At 46.1% G+C, this 18,795-nt stretch overlaps 1 protein-coding gene across 1 annotated transcript in view; it reads right to left on the reverse strand.

Annotated features, from left to right (window-relative positions):
• Positions 1-341: 341 nt before the first annotated feature.
• TTC34 (tetratricopeptide repeat domain 34) overlaps positions 342-18,795 on the reverse strand; it is a 99,075-nt gene continuing 80,621 nt past the window's right edge. The window contains exon 8 of the mRNA XM_077458218.1: positions 342-2,017. Within this exon, the coding sequence (XP_077314344.1) occupies positions 1,496-2,017 (522 nt within the window). The 3' untranslated portion in view covers positions 342-1,495. The remainder of the gene's footprint in view (positions 2,018-18,795) is intronic.

Raw genomic sequence — 18,795 nt, forward strand, 5'->3', positions numbered from 1 at the left:
AAGTGCCAGTGAGGCGAGCGGCGGTGGCAGAACACAAAAAATAAGTAGCTGGCATCATTGACATGATCGCATCTGAATGGAATCATTTGTGGACAGTTGGACACTCCAGTCCAGGCAGCAGTGGAGCAGGATCAGGGAAGAATTGCCTCATGGAGCCCAGCTAAAAATGACACAGGTGTGTGCTTGCTTGGGGGGGAATTCAAGATCTACTACTGATGCAGCAGCGTATATACATTATGGTATTGGCAGCATGGGTGGCACTGTCTGCAGCAGAATATGGCATTGGTGGCATGGGTGGCACTGTCTGCAGGTAGCACATGTGTTATGGCCCATAAGACATGTGCTGCCTGCAGACAGTGCCACCCATGCTGCCAATGCCATATTGTGCTGCAGACAGTGCCACCCATGACGCTAATGTCATAACGCACGTGATGCCTGCAAAGACAGTGCCATTCATGCTGCCAATGGCATTATGCCATTGGCGGCATGGGTGGCACTGTCTGCAGCACAATGTGGCATGGGTGCACTGTCAGCAAGTAGCACATGCGTTATGCCATTAGTGTCACGGCTGGCACTGTTTGCAGCACGTTACAGCATTGGCAGCACTGTCTGCCGGTAGCACATGCTTTATGGCCCATAACGCATGTGCTGCCTGCAGAGACAGTGCCACCTGTGCCGCCAATGCCGTAATGTGCTACAGACAGTGTCACCCATGCCGCCAATGCCGTAATGTGCTACAGACAGTGCCGCCAATGCCGTAATGTGCTGCAGACAGTGCCACCCATGCCTATCACTTGTAGACAAACCTGCACTTTGTTTCAAGGCGGGGTCTGGGGAGGGGCTGGGACAGGGCGGGGCTGAAGGAGGGACCATGGGCGGGGTCAGGGGTGGAGCTGAAGGGGGCCCCGTCAGGTAGGCTGTACGGGGCCCCATGATTTCTATCAACGGCCCTGCATATATGTGTCCATGGGGCCTAAGGTTTCTGTGCTGGGATAGTGCTCACTGCATGCTCCCACCACAAAAAACAATCTGTCCCGACAGCTCCCAGTCTGTTTAATGATCAGGAACTATTGGGACGTCAGTGATCACATGATTGGGAAATCTGTCCCACCTCCCATTATCAAGACCCAGTTAGAGGATCACCTAGGGGATAAGAAGGGGCTAACTGTTGTCTGTGTCCCCAACGGTGAGACATTCTATAGTCTCATCTTGTACTTTACGGTCTCTTCTGCACTTCTGTACTTTATGGTCTCATCCTGGTAACCATCAACCCCGGGACAGAAAGCAATGGAAAAAAAACAACATATTACAGCTGTTCCGTTGACAACCAAGAGGGGATTTCCACTGACTATGGAGAGATTTCTATTGGCTTCCTGTTGTGTCTCCAGTGGGATACATAAATGATAAAAACAAAATTGAATATGGGTTTTAACCATTCCTTATTTGATCTAAATCCAAAAAAATAACAAAAATGTGACTTTCAGTCCACTTCTAATCAATGCACAATACATCCAGAGGCCTCCCGTTTAATCCTCGTCTTCAGTTTCCTCAGTTCTTGGTTGTTTTCCCCAATAATCAGTCCGCATTCGGTCAGCTTCCACGACTCTTCCAACAGTTTCTGGTCAAAATATTTATGCGCCGTTTGGCTGAATATCTGCGCCAGCCTTGTCCTTCCTGGAGAATCGCTAATGGCAGCCAAAGCAAATGTGCTGTCCAGGCTTACCGCCTTCACATATTGTCGGCAAGAGGCCTCCTCCTCCCTGTCCAGAAGCAGCAAACGGCCCTTGAAGCAGAAGTCCTCTATTTGAGTCCTCAGGTCATTTGCGCTGTGCCGCTGGATGGCCATGTCCATGTCGCTCACCGCGCCTTTATAATCTCCAAGGTGGGTGAGGCACGAGGCACGGAGACGGAGGTACTTGGGGTTATTGTTGCTGGAGATGACGGCCAGGGAGAAATATTCCAGAGCTTTCTCATAATGGTTCTCCTGGAAAAGGGAATTGCCTTCTTGTCCTGCGATCTGTAATGATAAATGAGCAGGAGGTCTTAGAAGAAAAAGAGCTTTCCGTGTTACCTTGTAAGAACCAATCGGCATGCACTGGAAGAAGACAGGAAAATGATGATATAATAAGCAGGACAAGTCGCATCATTTTTAGTGAATAAAAAACGTTTCAATGAAAGGTGTCAAGAAGACGAAGGATGGTCTTGTTTCCTTCTTTCAGTATATGATAGCTGCTCAGCTGTCTTACTGATCAACTTGTTTGAGTAATTCTTTCCTTCCTCCCTCCCCCCTCATTTCCTTTACACTTCCATCCATCCTTCCCTTCCTTTCTCCTTCCCTCCACCTCTTTCTTTTTCCTTTTCTTACTTCCACCCTCCCTCCACTGTTTCCTCTTTCTTCTGTCTTTTCTCCATGTTTCCCTCATTACTTTCCTCTCTCCTTCCATCTACTGTTCCCTCTTTCCTTCTACCCTTCCTTAATGTCACCCCCCCCCCCCTTTATCTTTCTTTCCTTCTACCTTTCCTTCCTTTACCCCCCTTTATCTTTTTTTCCTTCCTTCTTTTGTTCCTCACTCCCTCCTTTCCTTCCCTCACTCTCTCCTTTCCTTCCTCTGTAACTTTTATCTATCTAATTGTCTGTCTTTCTTCTTTCTCTCCATTCGCAGTTCCCTTTTTCCTTCTAACCTTCCTTCCTTCTTCCTCACCTTTCTTTTCTTTCCTCCCTCTCTCCATCTACTGTTCCCTTTTTCTTCCCTTTCTGCCTCCCGTTTCCTTCCTTCCATTCCTCTCTCCCGCCATCCATTGTTCCCTCTTTTTTTCTTCTTTCCTGTCTCCCTCCTTTCACTGTTCCTTCTTTCCTTCCACTCTTCCTTCCTTTAATTTCCTTCCATTTATCTTCTTTCTCTCTTTTGTCATTCCTTATTTTTTCCTCCCTCCCTCCTTTCCTTCATGTGTAGCTTTTCTCTATCTATCTTCTCTCCCTCCACTCCATCCACTGTTCCCTCTTTCCTTCTACCCTTCTTTTTCTTTCTTTTATCCTTCCTGTCTTCCCTCTCTCCCTCCATCCACTGTTCCCTCTTTCTTCTTTTCCTTTCATCCTTCCTCCCCATTTTCTTTCCTTCCTTTCCTCTCTTCATCCATTTACTGTTCCCTCTTTTTTCTATCCTTACTTCCTTCCCTCTCTCTCCCTCCCTCCATTCTTCCCACTTTCTTACTTTTCACTCTCCCTCCATCTACTGTTGCCTCTTTCTTTCCTTCCTTCCCTCCCTCCATCCATTGTTCCCTCTTCCCTTCTACTCTTCCTTCATTTATTTTTCTCCTATATATCTTTCTTCTTGTCTTTCTTTCATTCCTTTTTTCCCCCACACTCCCTCCTTTAGTCCTTTTTCCTCAATCCCTCCTTTTCTTTGTAATTTTTATCTATCTAATTATCTATTTTTCATTCTTCTTTTGCTCCATCCACTGTTCCCTCTTTCCTTCTACCCTTTCTTTTTCTTTCTCGCCTTTCTTTTTTTCCTCCCTTCCTCTCTTCCTCCATCCACTGTTCCCCTTACCCTTGCTTTCTCTCTTCTCTCTCTCTATCCATTCTTCCTTCCTTCTACCTTTCATTTGGTCATCCTTCCTTTTTCTTATTTCCTCTCTCCCTTCATCCAATGTTATTTCTTTCCTTCCATAATTTATTTTTCTCCCATTTATCTTTCTTTTTCTCTTTCTTTCATTCGTCCTTTTTTCTTCCTTTCCTCTCTTTGCAACTTTTATCTTTCTTTCTTCTCTCTCTTCTTCCACTGTTCATTCTTTCCTTTTAGTCTTCTTTTTCTTTCTTCCCTCTCTCCCTCTATCCACTGTTCCCTCTTTCTCTCTTCTTTTCCTTCCTTTCCTCTCTTCCTCTATCCATTTTTTACCTTTTTTTTTTACTATCCTTACTTGCTTTCCCCTCTCTCTCCTTCCTTCCACTCTTCCCACTTTCTTTGCTCCTTTTATTTCTCCCATCCTTCCCTTGCTCCCTCCACCCACTGTTCCCTCTTTCCTTCTACTCTTCCTTCCTTTATTTTTCTCCTATTTATCTTTCTTCTAATTATTTATATTACTTTCTTCTCTTCCTCCATCCACTGTTCTCTCTTTCCTTCCACCCTTCCTCTTTCTTTCTTTTTTCTTTCTTCCCTCCCTCCACCCACTGTTCCCTCTTTCTTTCTTCCCCTCCTTCCATCCTTCCTCGCCTGTTTCCCTTTCTTCCCTCTCTACCCATCTATTGTTCCCTCTTTCTTTCTTCCCTTCCTTCTACCCTTCCTCTCCTCTTTCCTTCCTTCCTTCCCTCTCTCCCGCTATCCACTGTTCTATTGTTCCTCCCCCGTTCCCTTCCTTCCATTTCTCTCTTCCTCCATACACTGTTCCCTCTACCCTTGCTTCCTTCCCCCCCTCTCTCTCTCTCCCCCTCCACTCTCCCTTCCTTCTACCTTTCATTTGTTCTTCCTTCCCGTCTTTTCTTCTTTCCTCTCTCCCTCTATCCACTGTTCCTGTTTTCCTTCCACCTTTCCTTCCTTTATTTTTCTCCCATTTCTCTTTCTTGCATTTGTCCTTTTTTCCTCAATGCCTCCTTTCCTTTCTTTGTAACATTTATCTATATAATGATCTATATTTCTTCCTTCTCTCCCTACATCCACTGTTCATTCTTTCCTTTTACTCTTCCACTTTCTTTCTCTTAATTTTCTTCATTCCTCCCTCCCTCCATCCACTATTCTTTCTTTCTTTCTCCCCCTTCTTCCATCCATCCTCCTCTGCTTCCTTCCTTCCCTCTCTTCTCTCATACATTGTTCCTTTTTTCTTTCTTCGCATCCTTCTATTCTTCATCCCCTATTTCCTTCCTTCCTTCCTTTTTTCTCTCCCTCCATCCACTGTTCCCTCTTTCTTCTCTTCCTCCCACCAATCCAATGCCCCCCCCCCCCCTCCTTTCCATCTACCCTTCCTTTTATTGAATCTTTTCCTACCTCCACTCTTTGCTTCCTTTTCTCTTTCTTTCTATCCTTCTTTCTTTCCTTCCAGGGGGCTTCTGCTGTATGGCTGAAGACTGGTACATAGGTTGACCCCGGTGTTTTTCCTGGCTAGCAGCGGTAGGATGTTTCATTAGGACTTGATCGCTTGTAATGCATTTCTTAGAATTACATGTTAGTGACTAGAGCCGGGCTGCCCGTCTGTCAGATCTTAAGTGGGGTCACCATAACAAGCTGGAGAGTTCATGTGTGCGGCGGGCTGCAGTGTATTAGCGCAATCATGTGACAAGATGGCAACTTGTTGTCAGAGGAAGATGAAAAGTGTCGTGACTTGTGAAGAAGAAAGAGGATACTAATGAGGTGAAAAACAAGTTGAAATCTAGAAATTCAGAATTGTCTGCCTCCGCCATGGAAGGGGTTGTGTTTGTTGCTTTTCTGAGGGAAACAGAGGTAGACGAAGACTACAGAATTACCGTTGCCTAATGTGCAGTCAATATTGATTTCCTAATTTGTTAGTACATGGCAGTATAGTGCAAGGTGGAGATAGAATGAAGAGATTTAGGTGAACGTACAGTAGGCTTTGTGGACCTCAAAAAGGGAATAACTTTCAGGTTCATTGGCAGAAACATGTCTCAGAAGTCCAGCTATATACAGTTCCTACCAGAAGATCCAGTCTTTGTGTAGAATATTCCTCTCCGTTCCATCTGGCTCCCTTCTACCTAGCTCTCTGGACCCTTAGCCCTTGTACACACGATGGAAAATGTCCGATTGGACCGTGTTGTTGGATAATCCGACCGTGTGTGGGCTCCATCGGACCGTTTCCGTCGGAATATCCGACGGACCAAGTTTTCCAGCTCGGCTATAAAATTTTCCGACAACATGATCCGATCGGACATTGTCCGATCATGTGTAGAGAATTCCGATCGGACAAAGTGCCACGCATGCTCAGATCAAATTCCTACACCAAAGCTATTGGCTACTAGCCTGAACGTAGTCCCGTTGTAATGAAATAACGTCATCACGTTACGAACGATCAGATTTTCCGACAACTTTGTCCGACCGTGTGTATGCAACACAAGTTTCGAACAAAATCCGTCAGACAAAATGCGACGGATTTTGTTGTCGGAATGTCCGACCGTGTGTACAAGGGCTAATGCCCCGTACACACGACCGGACTTTTCAACATCAAAGGTCCGACGGAACAATTCCGGCAGACCATTCGATCGTGTGTGGGCTGCAGCGGACTTTTGATTTGCAAAAATCCGACAGACTTTAGAAATGGAACATGTTTCAAATTTTTCTGCCGGAACTCCGCCGGACCCAGTTCCTACCAAGAAATCCTCTCGTGTGTATGCTAGTCCGACAGACAAAAACCGTCGCGAGGGCAGCTATTGGCTACTGACTATGAACTTCCTTATTCTAGTCCGGTCGTACGTCATCACGTTCGAATCCGTCGGACTTTGGTGTGATTGTGTGTGGCCAAGTCCGTTCATTCGGAAAGTCCGTCAGAACTCTGTCAGAACTCCGTCGAAAGTCTGTCGGACCTAGTCCCTCGAAAAATCCGGTCGTGTGTACGCGGCATTAGGGTTATCCTGCTGGTACTGTTATAGGCCAAACTTTCTAAACAAAGGCCAGTTTATTGTCCTTCAGACCTTACGTGGGCCAAACTGTGCCATCTTAAGAGCATTATAGGCCCCCGGACAATACAGTGCACTGGGGCCCTGTCTACACAATCACGCACGATTTCGCAAAGTTTGCACATTTTCTCTTTCTCCTCTGCAGCCTTTTTCCTCTTCTGTGCTCCACTCAAAACATTCTGTTTCAATTCTGCTCTAACCAACACGTAATAAAGTTTCTTTTTCCTCACCTTTCTTACACTTCCTCGAACTAGCAGCAACTCTAATGCCGCGTACACACGATCGGAATTTCGGCCAGCAAAAGACCGGTGAGAGCTTTTCATCGGAAAATGCGACCGTGTGTACGCTCCATTGGAATTTAGCTGGCCAAATTCCCGCTAGCAAAAATTTGATAGAATGTTCTCAATTTTTTCTTTTTTTGGAAAAACTTTCTATCGGAAATTACGATTGTGTGTTTGCAATTCCGACGCGCAAAGACTCACGCATGCTCAGATTCAACTACGAGATGTAAGCCATTGGCTACTAGGTATTGAACTTCCTTTTTCTAGTCCCGTCGTACGTGTTGTACGTCACCGCGTTCTTGGCGGTCGGATTTTGGTGTGACCGTGTGTAGGCAAGACAGTTTGAGCAGAATTCCGACGGGAAAACCATCAGAGCTTTTTCCGATAAGAATTCTGACCATATGTGCGTGGCATCAGATTGATATATAAGGGGGATACATAAGATATTACAGTCAAAACTTGGGGGGGGGGGGGGGGGCCTGGGCACTAATAACTTTCACCACTAAATCATACAACTAAAAAAAACAAAATGAATATCTATATAAATGTATACACTCACACTCCTGCCTGTGGCCAATTATGGATCTCCTCACTACCAGCGATGTGATTGGCCAAGCATGCAGGGTCACAGTGCATGCTTGGCCAATCATGAGCCAGCAATGCACTGAGATGGCGTTGTGCATTGTGGGCCGTTCGTGCCACACGAATTTGGTGCAAACGGTCCACAAAGTTCTTAATTCGCCGAACAGGCGGGGGGCCCGTGTTTGAGTCGAACACTGAGCTCATCCCTAATCCTGACCATGACACTAGCCTTCCTTTATAATCTCAACCCTAAGCCCTTGTACACACGGTCAGAGATTCCGACAACCAAATCCGTCGGATTTTGTCCGTCGTATTTTGTCTGACGGATTTTGTCCGAAACTGTTGCATACACACGGTCGGACAAAGTTGTCGGAAAATCCGACGTGGTGACGTTATTTCTTTACAACGGGACTACGTTCACACTAGTAGCCAATAGCTTTGATGTAGGAATTTGATCTGAGCATGCGTGGCACTTTGTCCGATCGGAATTCTCTACACATGATCGGACAAGGTCCGATCGGAGCATTTTGTCGGAAAATTTTACCAACAAGTTGGAAAACTTGGTCCGTCGGATACTCCGATGGAAACAGTCCGATGTAGACCACACACAGTCGGAATATCCGACAAAACGGTCCAATCGGACACATTCCGTCTGAATCTCCGACTGTGTGTACAAGGGCTTACACCTTCCTTCACACTTATATAAACCTATCCTCTGTAACCCAACCCTAGCCCCTTCACACATAAATCTTATCATTAATCCTTTAAAGTGGTTGTAAACCCTTACAAACCACTTTGACCTACAGGTAAGCCTAGATTAAGGCTTACCTGTAGGTCCAAGAAATATCTCCTAAACCTATATGGTTTAGGAGATATTTGCCCGAAAACAGGCACCGCTGTCTATGGTGCATGCGCCGTAGACAGCAGCGTGCAGGCGCATTGAGCGCGACATTCTCAACGACGGAGCTGCCGCGCGTGTCGGCTCCCGTGCGCATGTGCGGGAGTGACGTCATCGCGGCTTCGCCGAATGACAGCGGCGGAGCTGCGAGACCCCACCAAGAAGACGGATGCGGCGGACTACAGGGGACAGCGGCGACTTCGCTGGCTCCTGTGTCAGGTAAGTGACACATAATGGGGTAGTATGCGATGCATAGTAGTCCATTATGCTTTACCTTTGCAGGGAATGAAAGAGGAAGTAAACTCATCAGGGTTTACTTCCTCTTTAATGCCAACCTTAACCCTCAATGCAAACCAAAATATAACCCTATCTGTACTCCAATCCCAAGGCTAGCCTTTCCTGTAATCCCAACCCTAACACTTACCAACACACTACTACCCATAAACCCTAATTGTAACCCTACTGTAATACCAACCTTAGCCTCCCCCCCCATTTAAACCCCAAATATAAACCTATTTATATAAACCCCAAATATAAACCCTGTACCCCAACCCCAAGCTAGTCCTCCCTGTAATCCCAACCCTACCACGTTACATTCACACTAATCCTCCTCATAAACCCTAACATAAATCATACCTGTAACCCCAACCTTAACCCTCCATGTAAACTCCAATTATAAACCTATGCCCTCTATCCCAACCCCAACACTAGCCCTCCCTATCTTCCAGTGCCAAAAGATCCCAGAACTTGAATCTAATTTTTCATTTCAACCTTATTTAACGAAAAACCCCAAATCCTCCGAAACACCTAACCAAGCAGGAATGTGCAAAGCAGTGTCAAGAATTTTCTTCTAAGCAAAACAATAGTAAAAAGCCAATGTTTTCAGCTGAGTCTATTACCCATTCAAAGTAATTTGAGTATAACTCATCCACCACAGCTGTATCAAGAAACAAGGTCTGAAGATAATTAGTAAACGAGATTTTTTATTTTTTTACGTTGCTCTGGAGAGAGTGTGTAAAGGTTACAAAAGTCCCAGTGGGCACGAGGACCATGATTCATTCACAGCTGAACAGGTCTATGGAGACATGCCAGATCAAGCCAAGCACACTGTTCTGAGGCTTTGAGAAGATACGTCCCATGATTGTTTGTAGTAAAAGAGCATGCATACTTACATGTAATTGATTTCCATTTATTTTCCAATTTTCTACCTATCGTATAGACTCACCGGCCACTTTATTAGGTACACCTGCTCAATTGCTTGGTAACACAAATTGCTAATCAGTCAATCACGTGGCAGCAACTCAATGCATTTAGGCATCTAGATGTGATGAAGGTGACTCGCTGAAGATAAAACCGAGCATCAGAATGGGGATTTAAAGAGGAAGTAAATCCTGATGGATTTACTTCCTCTTTGATTCCCTGCAAAGGTAAAGCATAATGGACTACTATGCATCGCATCGCATCGCATAGTAGCCCATTATGTGTCACTTACCTGACACAGGAGCCAGCGAAGTCACCGCTGTCCCCTTGTGTACGGAGCATCCATCTTCTCGGTGGGTCCTGCTGCTCCGGCCGCGATGACGTCACTGCCACGCACGTGCATGGGAGCCGCCACTTGCGGCATATCGCCCTTAACTGCGGCGTGCTCAGTGTGCCTGCGAACCGCTGCCTACGGCGCATGCGCCGTAGACAGCGGTGCCTGTCTTTCGGCAAATATCTCCTAAACCGTGTAGGTTTAGGAGATATTTCTTGGACGTACAGGTAAGCCTTAATCTAGACTTACCTGTAGGTCAAAGTGGTTTGTAAGGGTTTACAACCACTTTAAGTGACTTTGAACGTGGCATGGTTGTTGGTGCCAGACAGGCTGGTCTGAGTATATAAAAAACTGATAATTATATGAACACGGGCGCGTCCATCTATTTTAAGCACCACATCCCAGATTAAATATAAATTGAGGCACTAGTGGATAGGGACTTTAAAGTGGTTGTAAACCCTTATGCCGCGTACACACGAGCGGACTGTATGGCGTACTTAGTTCGTCATACAATCCGACAGACTTTCCACTGAACGGACTTGACCACACACGGATACCCAAACAGTTCGTCGAAAGCTTGCGCGATGACGTGTACAGCACGTACGACGGGACTAGAAATAGGAAGTCCAATACACAGCAAAGCACCCTTCCGCCGTGTAAATCCTTTCTGGGCATGCGCCATTCTTAGTCCGTCGAACTAGCATACTGACGACCGTACTGTCCGCTGAAACCAAAGTACGACGGACAGAATTTCGAAAAATCCGAAATTCTTAGTACGTCGGACTGCACGCTGAAAAAGTCCGCTGAAGCCCACACACGAGCGGACTGTCCGCTGAAATGTGTTTCGACGGACTAAGTACACCATACAGTCCGCTCGTGTGTACGCGGCATAACAAACCACTTTTGACCTACAGGTATGCCTAGATTAAGGCTTACCTGTAGGTCCAAGAAATATCTCCTAAACCTATACGGTTTAGGAGATATTTACCGGAAGACAGCCACCGCTGTCTACGGCGCATGCGCTGTAGACAGCGGCGCGCAGGCGCACTGGGAAAGCCGCAGATCGCGGCGATATGCCGCGAGTGTTGGCTTACCATAGGTAAGAGTGTTAGGACCAGTTATTTTGCTCCCTCTCTTCCTATTGTAGTTTGATATGACTAACAATAATTTATATTATATTATATTATATTATATTATAGGGATCCCCATTTAGCTGCTCCTGATGAGTGGACAAACTTCCACGAAATGCGTCGAGCATTCATATTTGATGTTATGTCACAGCAATCATGTATCTATTAAGGGGTCTCAATGTCTAAGCCATCAATTTTATACCAATATCATTTTGATTGTGTATATACATGTTGGGTGTAGTGCTGAATGTTACTATCATGTATCATGTGTTACAGTGTTTAACATACTATTATTTTACTATAATGTGACTAAATGATCATGTTTTATCTACTCTGCACCATACTTATTGATTCTATGTCTGCATCATTTATTGCATTGTGCTCTAATGTGGTACCAGCAAATAAATATACTATTTTAATTACATTTGATGACTTATTCTGCCCAATGATATGTTCCATATAAAGTCCCAAATTGTCCCCAATTTTTCCCCTTTATTTCTCATATAAATAGGGATGGACATCTTTGTACTGGATGGTCACGGTCTCATATAAAGTCCCAACATTTCTTTTTTCAAATCTCTGTTTTTGTTGTTCAAAAATAAAAGAATATTTTTTATACAATATATTGGATTTATAATATTGCACCTTTAAAGTCCCTATCCACTACTAGTGCCTCAATTTATTTAAAAAAACGCTGATCTACTGGGATTTTTACACACAACCATTTCTCGGGTTTACAGAGAATGGGGGTGTGACAGACTCACCCGGGACAGAGGCTTTTGGAGGGGACTGAAATGCTAGCCTCTGGCCTACTGACTATGGGTCCTGGCATTTGAGGGAGCTACAAGCATTTAGGAAGATATTCTGTTATGTAATGCAAAAGGACATTATTAAAGGAGGCCATGATGGTCTCTGTCAGCTTGGGACTCCAGAGACAGATGTATGTGAAAGGAATGCTGATTAATGAGATCTGGAAAGCCAGAGTCTTTCACCCAATGGTTTATGGTGCTCATTAACACACCTTTGACTTCTAGCAAACTATTGGGGGATGTGTTTATACTTATGTGTATTGTAAGTTGTAAGTGAGGAGACGGCAAGTCTACCCTGAAAGGTCATATCTCTGAGTCACCAAGGCTGGGTAACTGATTAGATAACTAGCTCATGTTAATTTATGTTTCTGGTTACAGGTGTATTGTTAGAGTAATATGAGCAGGAGGGGGGGAACCTCCTCCTCAACTGTATATAAGACTGTATTCTTGTTCTAATAAACAGTCCATGTTCAGTAACCAAACGAGTATTGTCTTGTTGTGTTTGCTGTTGTCAGCGGTTGGAATATCAGATCTCTATATTCAGACTGGGAGGAAGCGGTATATGATGAAAGCACTCAAGCGGATGCATCCAAATATCCGAAAGATGCAAAATTTGGCCGAATTTCGATTCATTACAAAACGAATTGCACAAGCCTATCAGGAACTGGATCTGAACCTGCAACCTCTGCTGTGTCTGGAAGTATCTGTTCTTGCTGAGCCACCTGGGATGTGGGACAACTCCCAGGACAATTCCTTGGACAATTTTGCCTTGTACCATGTTTCCTGTGAACCTTAAACCCTTTGCTCCTCCCATGAACTTCCTAATTAAACTACACCTTTGCACGTCCTGTTTGCCACATTATTGTTCTCTTTCCAACCAATATCTTGCTCTTGTCATTCCTGCTGTCACCTGTATCTCAGACATCCCAAGTCTCCAGCGAATCGTGGGAGTCTCCCACATTTTGTTGCAGGCTCCTGAACACCCGCGAGCGTCGGGCAATCTCGCAGCTTTGCCCCGTCCCCTCCCTTGGCCACAGACAGAAGACAGAGCAGCCCGAGCGGCTGAACAGAGCTCGGGCTGCTCTGTCTTCTGTCTGTGGCCAGGGGAGGGGGTGGGACAGAGCCAGGAGCACTCTGCTGGTGGACACTGAGGCTGCACTGGTGAACACTGATAGGTGGCACTGAAGGACACTGAAGGACTGCACTGGTGGGCACTGATAGGCTGCACTGGTAGGCACTGATGAGGTGGCACTCATGATTGACACTTCTAGGCTACACTAATGGACCCTGATGGGCTGCACTGGTGGGCATTGATGAGGTGGCACTGATGGACACTGATAGGTTAAACTGATAGGCTGCACTGGTGGGCACTGATGGACACTGATGGCCACTGATAGGCTGCACTGGTGGTGGGCACTGATGGACACTGATAGGGCTGAACTGATGGGCACTGATCGGCTGCACTGGTGGTGGGCACTGATGGACGCTGATGGGATGCACTAATAGACACTGATGGTGCTGCACTGATGGGCACTGATAGGCTGCACTGATGAGGTTGCACTGATAGGCTGAACTGGTGGGCACTGATGAGGTGGCACTGATGGACACTGATTAACACTGATAGGCTGGCACTGATGGACACTGATAGGCTGCACTAGTGGGCACTGAAGGACACTGATAGGCTGCACTGATGGACTGTGCTGGTAGGCACTGATGAGGTGGCACATATGGACACTGATAAGCTGCATTTAATTGGCACTGGTAAGGCTGCATCTTATTGGGGGGGGGGGGGTTGGCGCTGGTGCGAAGCATAATCTCCCTGAAGCGAGTTTTCCACCTCCCTCAAATTAGGTTGGGATGTCTGCTATCTTCACTACCACTCGTTACTGACCTTTGGCTTGCTCCTCAACTGTGATTTTTCATGATCCCAACCTGCAACCACTGCACTGACCTTTAGTTTGTTGACTGACTTCACTTCTGCTTGATCCCTACCTGCTATATCTGCTTTGCTCCTGGTGGGGCGATCCTGAGGACTGCGACCTGGTACTAAAAAGCAGAATAACCCATCTCCACCATCCGGAGCTATGGTGAATACCAGGTAGAGCTTATAACCCACAGCTTGGGTGAGCCTGTTTCAACTGCCAGGGCGACCTGCTTGTATACCTATCCTGCTGGCCGGTGGGAACCTCTGTACTGCTATAGCTACTGGTCTCCGAGCCCGACTCCTGACCATAACAACTGGAGTGACGATGGAGCTGCCCCCCTTAATCTTCCCCCTCCATACTAGGAAATGATCATTGCTATAATAACTGGTCTTCCAGCCTCTAAAAATAATATTTTATGAAATGTTTCAAGAAAAACACTAGGATTCTCTTCTCACAATATTCAGGAGCAAGTTTGTGGAAAGTACCAGTTAAGGAGCCCGCAGCTCCCACATCCGCAGTGGTTGTCCTGTAGGCCAGCTGCTGAGGGTTTGGGGTAATAAAGCCACAAAGAGCAGCTGTGACATCCAGCGGAGAGGACTGCACTCTGACATACCGCAGAGAATGTCATGTTTTTATTGTGTGGTGTGACTTCTATTTCAGGAATGTTGACTTCATCTGATCTGTGCTGTTTGAGGAACATTTTGGTAAAACATTGATTGCCGACACCCGACTTCAATCAGAATGATACGTGTCCCTAAATCATCTCCCTACCGTATCGGAGGAGCTAAACATTACCTGTATCTTCTAGACGTGTGCAGAACAGGAATGAGTTTACTTCAGTTTTGTTTGTTCATTTTCTAATGACAGCTTCCCCGCTGACAGCTGAATGTAAACAGAATTGCTGGAACATAAAAAAAATAAAACAGCGAGATGTCCCTCCCACAATCCATACCAGGTCCTTCAGGTCTGGTATGGATTTTAAGGGGAATCCTATGCCAAAAAAAAAATGGTGTGGGGTCCCCCCCAAAATCCATACCAGACCCTTATCTGAGCATGCAGCCTGACAGGCCAGGAAAGGGTGGGGGGCGGGACAAGCGAGCGCCCTTCCCTCCTGAACCATACCAGGCCACATGCCCCCTGATGGGGGATGCTTTGGGGCCAAGGGGGGCCCTCTGGTTGTGGGGGTGACTTATCAGAATCTGGAAGCCCCCCTTTAACAAGGGGGCCCCCATATCCTGCCCCCTTCCCCGCTGACAGCTGAATGTAAATAGGATTGCTGGCAAATAAAAAAAAACAGCCTGGGGTCCCTCCCCCAATCCTTACCAGGCCCTTCAGGTCTGGTATGGATTTTAAGGGGAATCCTATGCCAAGAAAAAAAAAATGGTGTGATCCCCCCCAAAATCCATACCAGACCCTTATCTGAGCGTGCAGCCTGACAGACTAGGAAAGGGTGGGGGGGGGGGGGCGGGACAAGCGAGTGCCCTCCCCTCCTGAACCATATCAGGCCACATGCCCCCTGATGGGGGATGCTTTGGGGGCAAGAGGGGTCCTGTGGTTGTGGGGGTGACTTATCAAAATCTGGAAGCTCCCTTTAACAAGGGGGCCCCCATATCCTGCCCCCTTCCCCGCTGACAGCTGAATGTAAAGAAAATTGCCGGAAAATAAAAATTCTGAAAAAAAACTAAAAACTGAGTGGGGTCCCTCCCCCAATTCATACCAGGCCCTTCGGGTCTGGTATGGATTTTAAGGGGAGTCCCATACCAAAAAAAATGGTGTGGGTCCCCCCAAAATCCATACCAGACCCTTACATGAGCATGCAGCCTGGCCAGGAAAGGGGGGGCGGGACAAGCGAGCGCCCTCCCCTCCTGAACCATATCAGGCCACATGCCCCCTGATGGGGATGCTTTGGGGGCAAGGGGAGCTCTGTCGTTGTGTGGTTGTGGGGGTGACTTATGTGAATGAGTATGAAGGCATTGGGCCTGGTATGGTTCAGAAGGGGAGGGGGTCTGGTATAGAATTTGAGGGGAACCCCCATGCTTTCAGTCACAGAGTCACTCTATGATTAAAGCTGAATTCCAGTTATGGATAGTTTTGCATAGAACCATTGATCCATCATGTACCACTCAAACAATAAAACAAAAGGGTACAAAGGCCTAGTGCATTATCCACAGCACTTTATGAAAAGGTAATGTATATACTCACAAAAGCAATGAATGTAACAAGCAATGTACCTTAGCCCCAGAGCCACAAGGACTTAACCACAATGAAATCCATATAGAAACGAGCATCGTAAACCAGCTGACGTGTTTCAGGGGTACCAGTTTTGCTCTAAAGGAAGTATACTCCATGAAACGCGTCAGTTGGTTTACTATGTTCATTTCTATATGGATTTTTTTGTGGTGAAGTCCTTTTGGTTCTGTAGCTTACAAACAATGATGTCACATTTATTGCCTTTATAAGTATAGTGTGTACTCTTAAGATCCCCCGATCTGAGGAGGGCAGCATCAGCTTCATGCACTAGTCCAGTCTGGTATTTGATGGTCACCACCTACGGCAAGCAGTCTATCTGGTCTTTATAGAATCCCCTAGCACTGTGGTGTCAAGTCATTATCTTGATGAGTGAAGTCAACCTGGACCACTGTAAGTATGTATGGGTGTGAGATTCCTGTTGAAGATGGAAAGCACTGTAGAAAGAACCGCGCCTGCATCGATCTCCACCGGCTTCCAGGTTCTGTGCCGAGTGGCTGCCCTAATGCGTTGTGAACAAAGGAGGACACTCATTCGGCACAGCCACCATTCCGAGAACATTTTGCATTCTCTTAATGAATGCAAAGCGTTTTCTGATTGGACTAGGTAAAGAGATGGAGAGGTGATGTCATGATCTAAACCTCATCCAATCAGAAAACACTGGAAAGTTAAATGTCTCATGGGATCTGAATGCAACCAAAGTGGACTGGACCACCCAAAAGTCCAAGATGGTGAGGATAAACAGGAGCGATAGTAGGGAGATTTTGTCGCTGGAGTCCCAAGAGGTAAGAGTAAAGCAACACGCTGGACCTCCACCTGGGGCAAGCAGTCTGTCTGCTCTTTATGAAATCCCCTAGCCCAGCGGTGTCAAGTCATTATCTTGGACCACGGTAAGTATGTATGTGCCATACCTGTAGGATCCCCATGGAAGATGGAAAGCACAGTAGTAGGCATTGCTACTACAGTGATCTCCACTAGCTTCCAGGTGCCCTGCTGCATTGCGAAAATAGGAGGAGCACTGATCACAGGCTCAGTATATTCACAGTAAAAGCAAAGCGTTCTCTGATTGGACAAGGTGAAGAGATGGGGTGGTGATGTCATGATGATCTCCACCTCATCCAATAAGAAAACATGCAGTTGAATGCAACTAAAGTGGACTTGACCACTCAAAACAAGCTGGAACAATATTAGGGAGGATCTTGTCGCTGGAGTCCCAAGAGGTAAGAGTAAAGCAGCACACTGGACCTCCACATCATCCAATCAGAAAACACTGGAAAGTTAAATGTCTCAGGGAATCTGAATGCAACTAAAGTGGACTGGACCACCCAAAAGTCCAAGATGGTGAAGACATACAGGAATGATAGTAGGGAGGATCTTGTTGCTGGGGTCTCAAGAGGTAAGAGTAAAGATACACACTAGACCTCCACCTCATCCAATCAGAAAACACTGGAAAGTTAAATGTCTCAGGGAATTTGAATGCAACTAAAGTGGACTGGACAACCCAAAAGTCCAAGATGGTGAAGACATTCAGGAACGATAGTAGGGAGGATCTTGTCGGTGAGGTCTCAAGAGGTAAGAGTAAAGCTACACACTGGACCTCCACCTCATCCAATCAGAAAACACTGGAAAGTTAAATGTCTCAGGGACTCTGAATGCAACTAAAGTGAACTGGACCACCCAAAAGTCCAAGATGGTGAAGACATTCAGGAACGATAGTAGGGAGGATCTTGTCGGTGGGGTCTAAGGAGGTAAGAGTAAAGCTACACACTGGACCTCCACATCATCCAATCAGAAAACACTGGAAAGTTAAATGTCTCAGGGAATCTGAATGCAACTAAAGTGGACTGGACAACCCAAAAGTCGAGATGGTGAAGACATACATGAACGATAGTAGGGCAAATCTTGTCGATGAGGTCTCAAGCAGTAAGAGTAAAGCAACACACTGGACCTCCACATCATCCAATCAGAAAACACTGGAAAGTTAAATGTCTCAGGGAATCTGAATGCAACTAAAGTGAACTGGATCACCCAATAGTCCAAGATGGTGAAGACATACAGGAACGATAGTAGGGAGGATCTTGTCGTGGGGTCTCAAGAAGTAAGAGTAAAGCTACACACTGGACCTCCACCCGTGATGGAGAATTCAAGTTGTGGGCAGACTGACCCTTTAAAATTTTGGCAAGATTGCTACATGAGCTCAGGATGATCATTTGTCAGGAATTCGAAAATCTATCCACCAAAATAGCAAGGTTACGCCTGACGAGCAAACTCCCTTTCTTCCCAGATCCAAGAGTTCCAGGCTTTCTGCCGACATTGCATGCCAAATGCCCTGTTGACTATTTTGTAACTCATTAACATTATGATCCTCGGGGCTATAAATATTGAAGTGCGAAAGCAGCCATGGAAAACAGAAAGTTGGCAGAAGACGGACGTGTTTCCGAACCATAGAACGGACTTGTTTTTCAAAAAAAAAAAAAAAAAAAGACCTTCTCCCAAGCTGGCAATACACTGACAGACGTCTCACCAAATGTGACAGCCAACAAGAAATTGGCTCGCCCTCTCTGCACATCCTCGCAGCTGGGACCCGCTACAAAATTTTACCCTTCACTAGGCTGACATTCCATTGCGATGGGTTGAGAGACTCGTTCCCTGAAGTGGAAGAAATGCCAGATAATCAAAAGAGATTTCATAACACCTTTCAATGTGTGTTCTCGGCACGAGTACGCCGTGGTTATTGCTCAGGGTTCACCGGCGGCGTGGTACTATA

Source organism: Lithobates pipiens, unplaced genomic scaffold (assembly GCF_037356315.1).
Source record: "Lithobates pipiens isolate NorthernLeopardFrog02 unplaced genomic scaffold, aLitPip1_a1.2 Scaffold_27, whole genome shotgun sequence".
In the NCBI taxonomy this organism is placed as follows: Eukaryota; Metazoa; Chordata; class Amphibia; order Anura; family Ranidae; genus Lithobates; species Lithobates pipiens.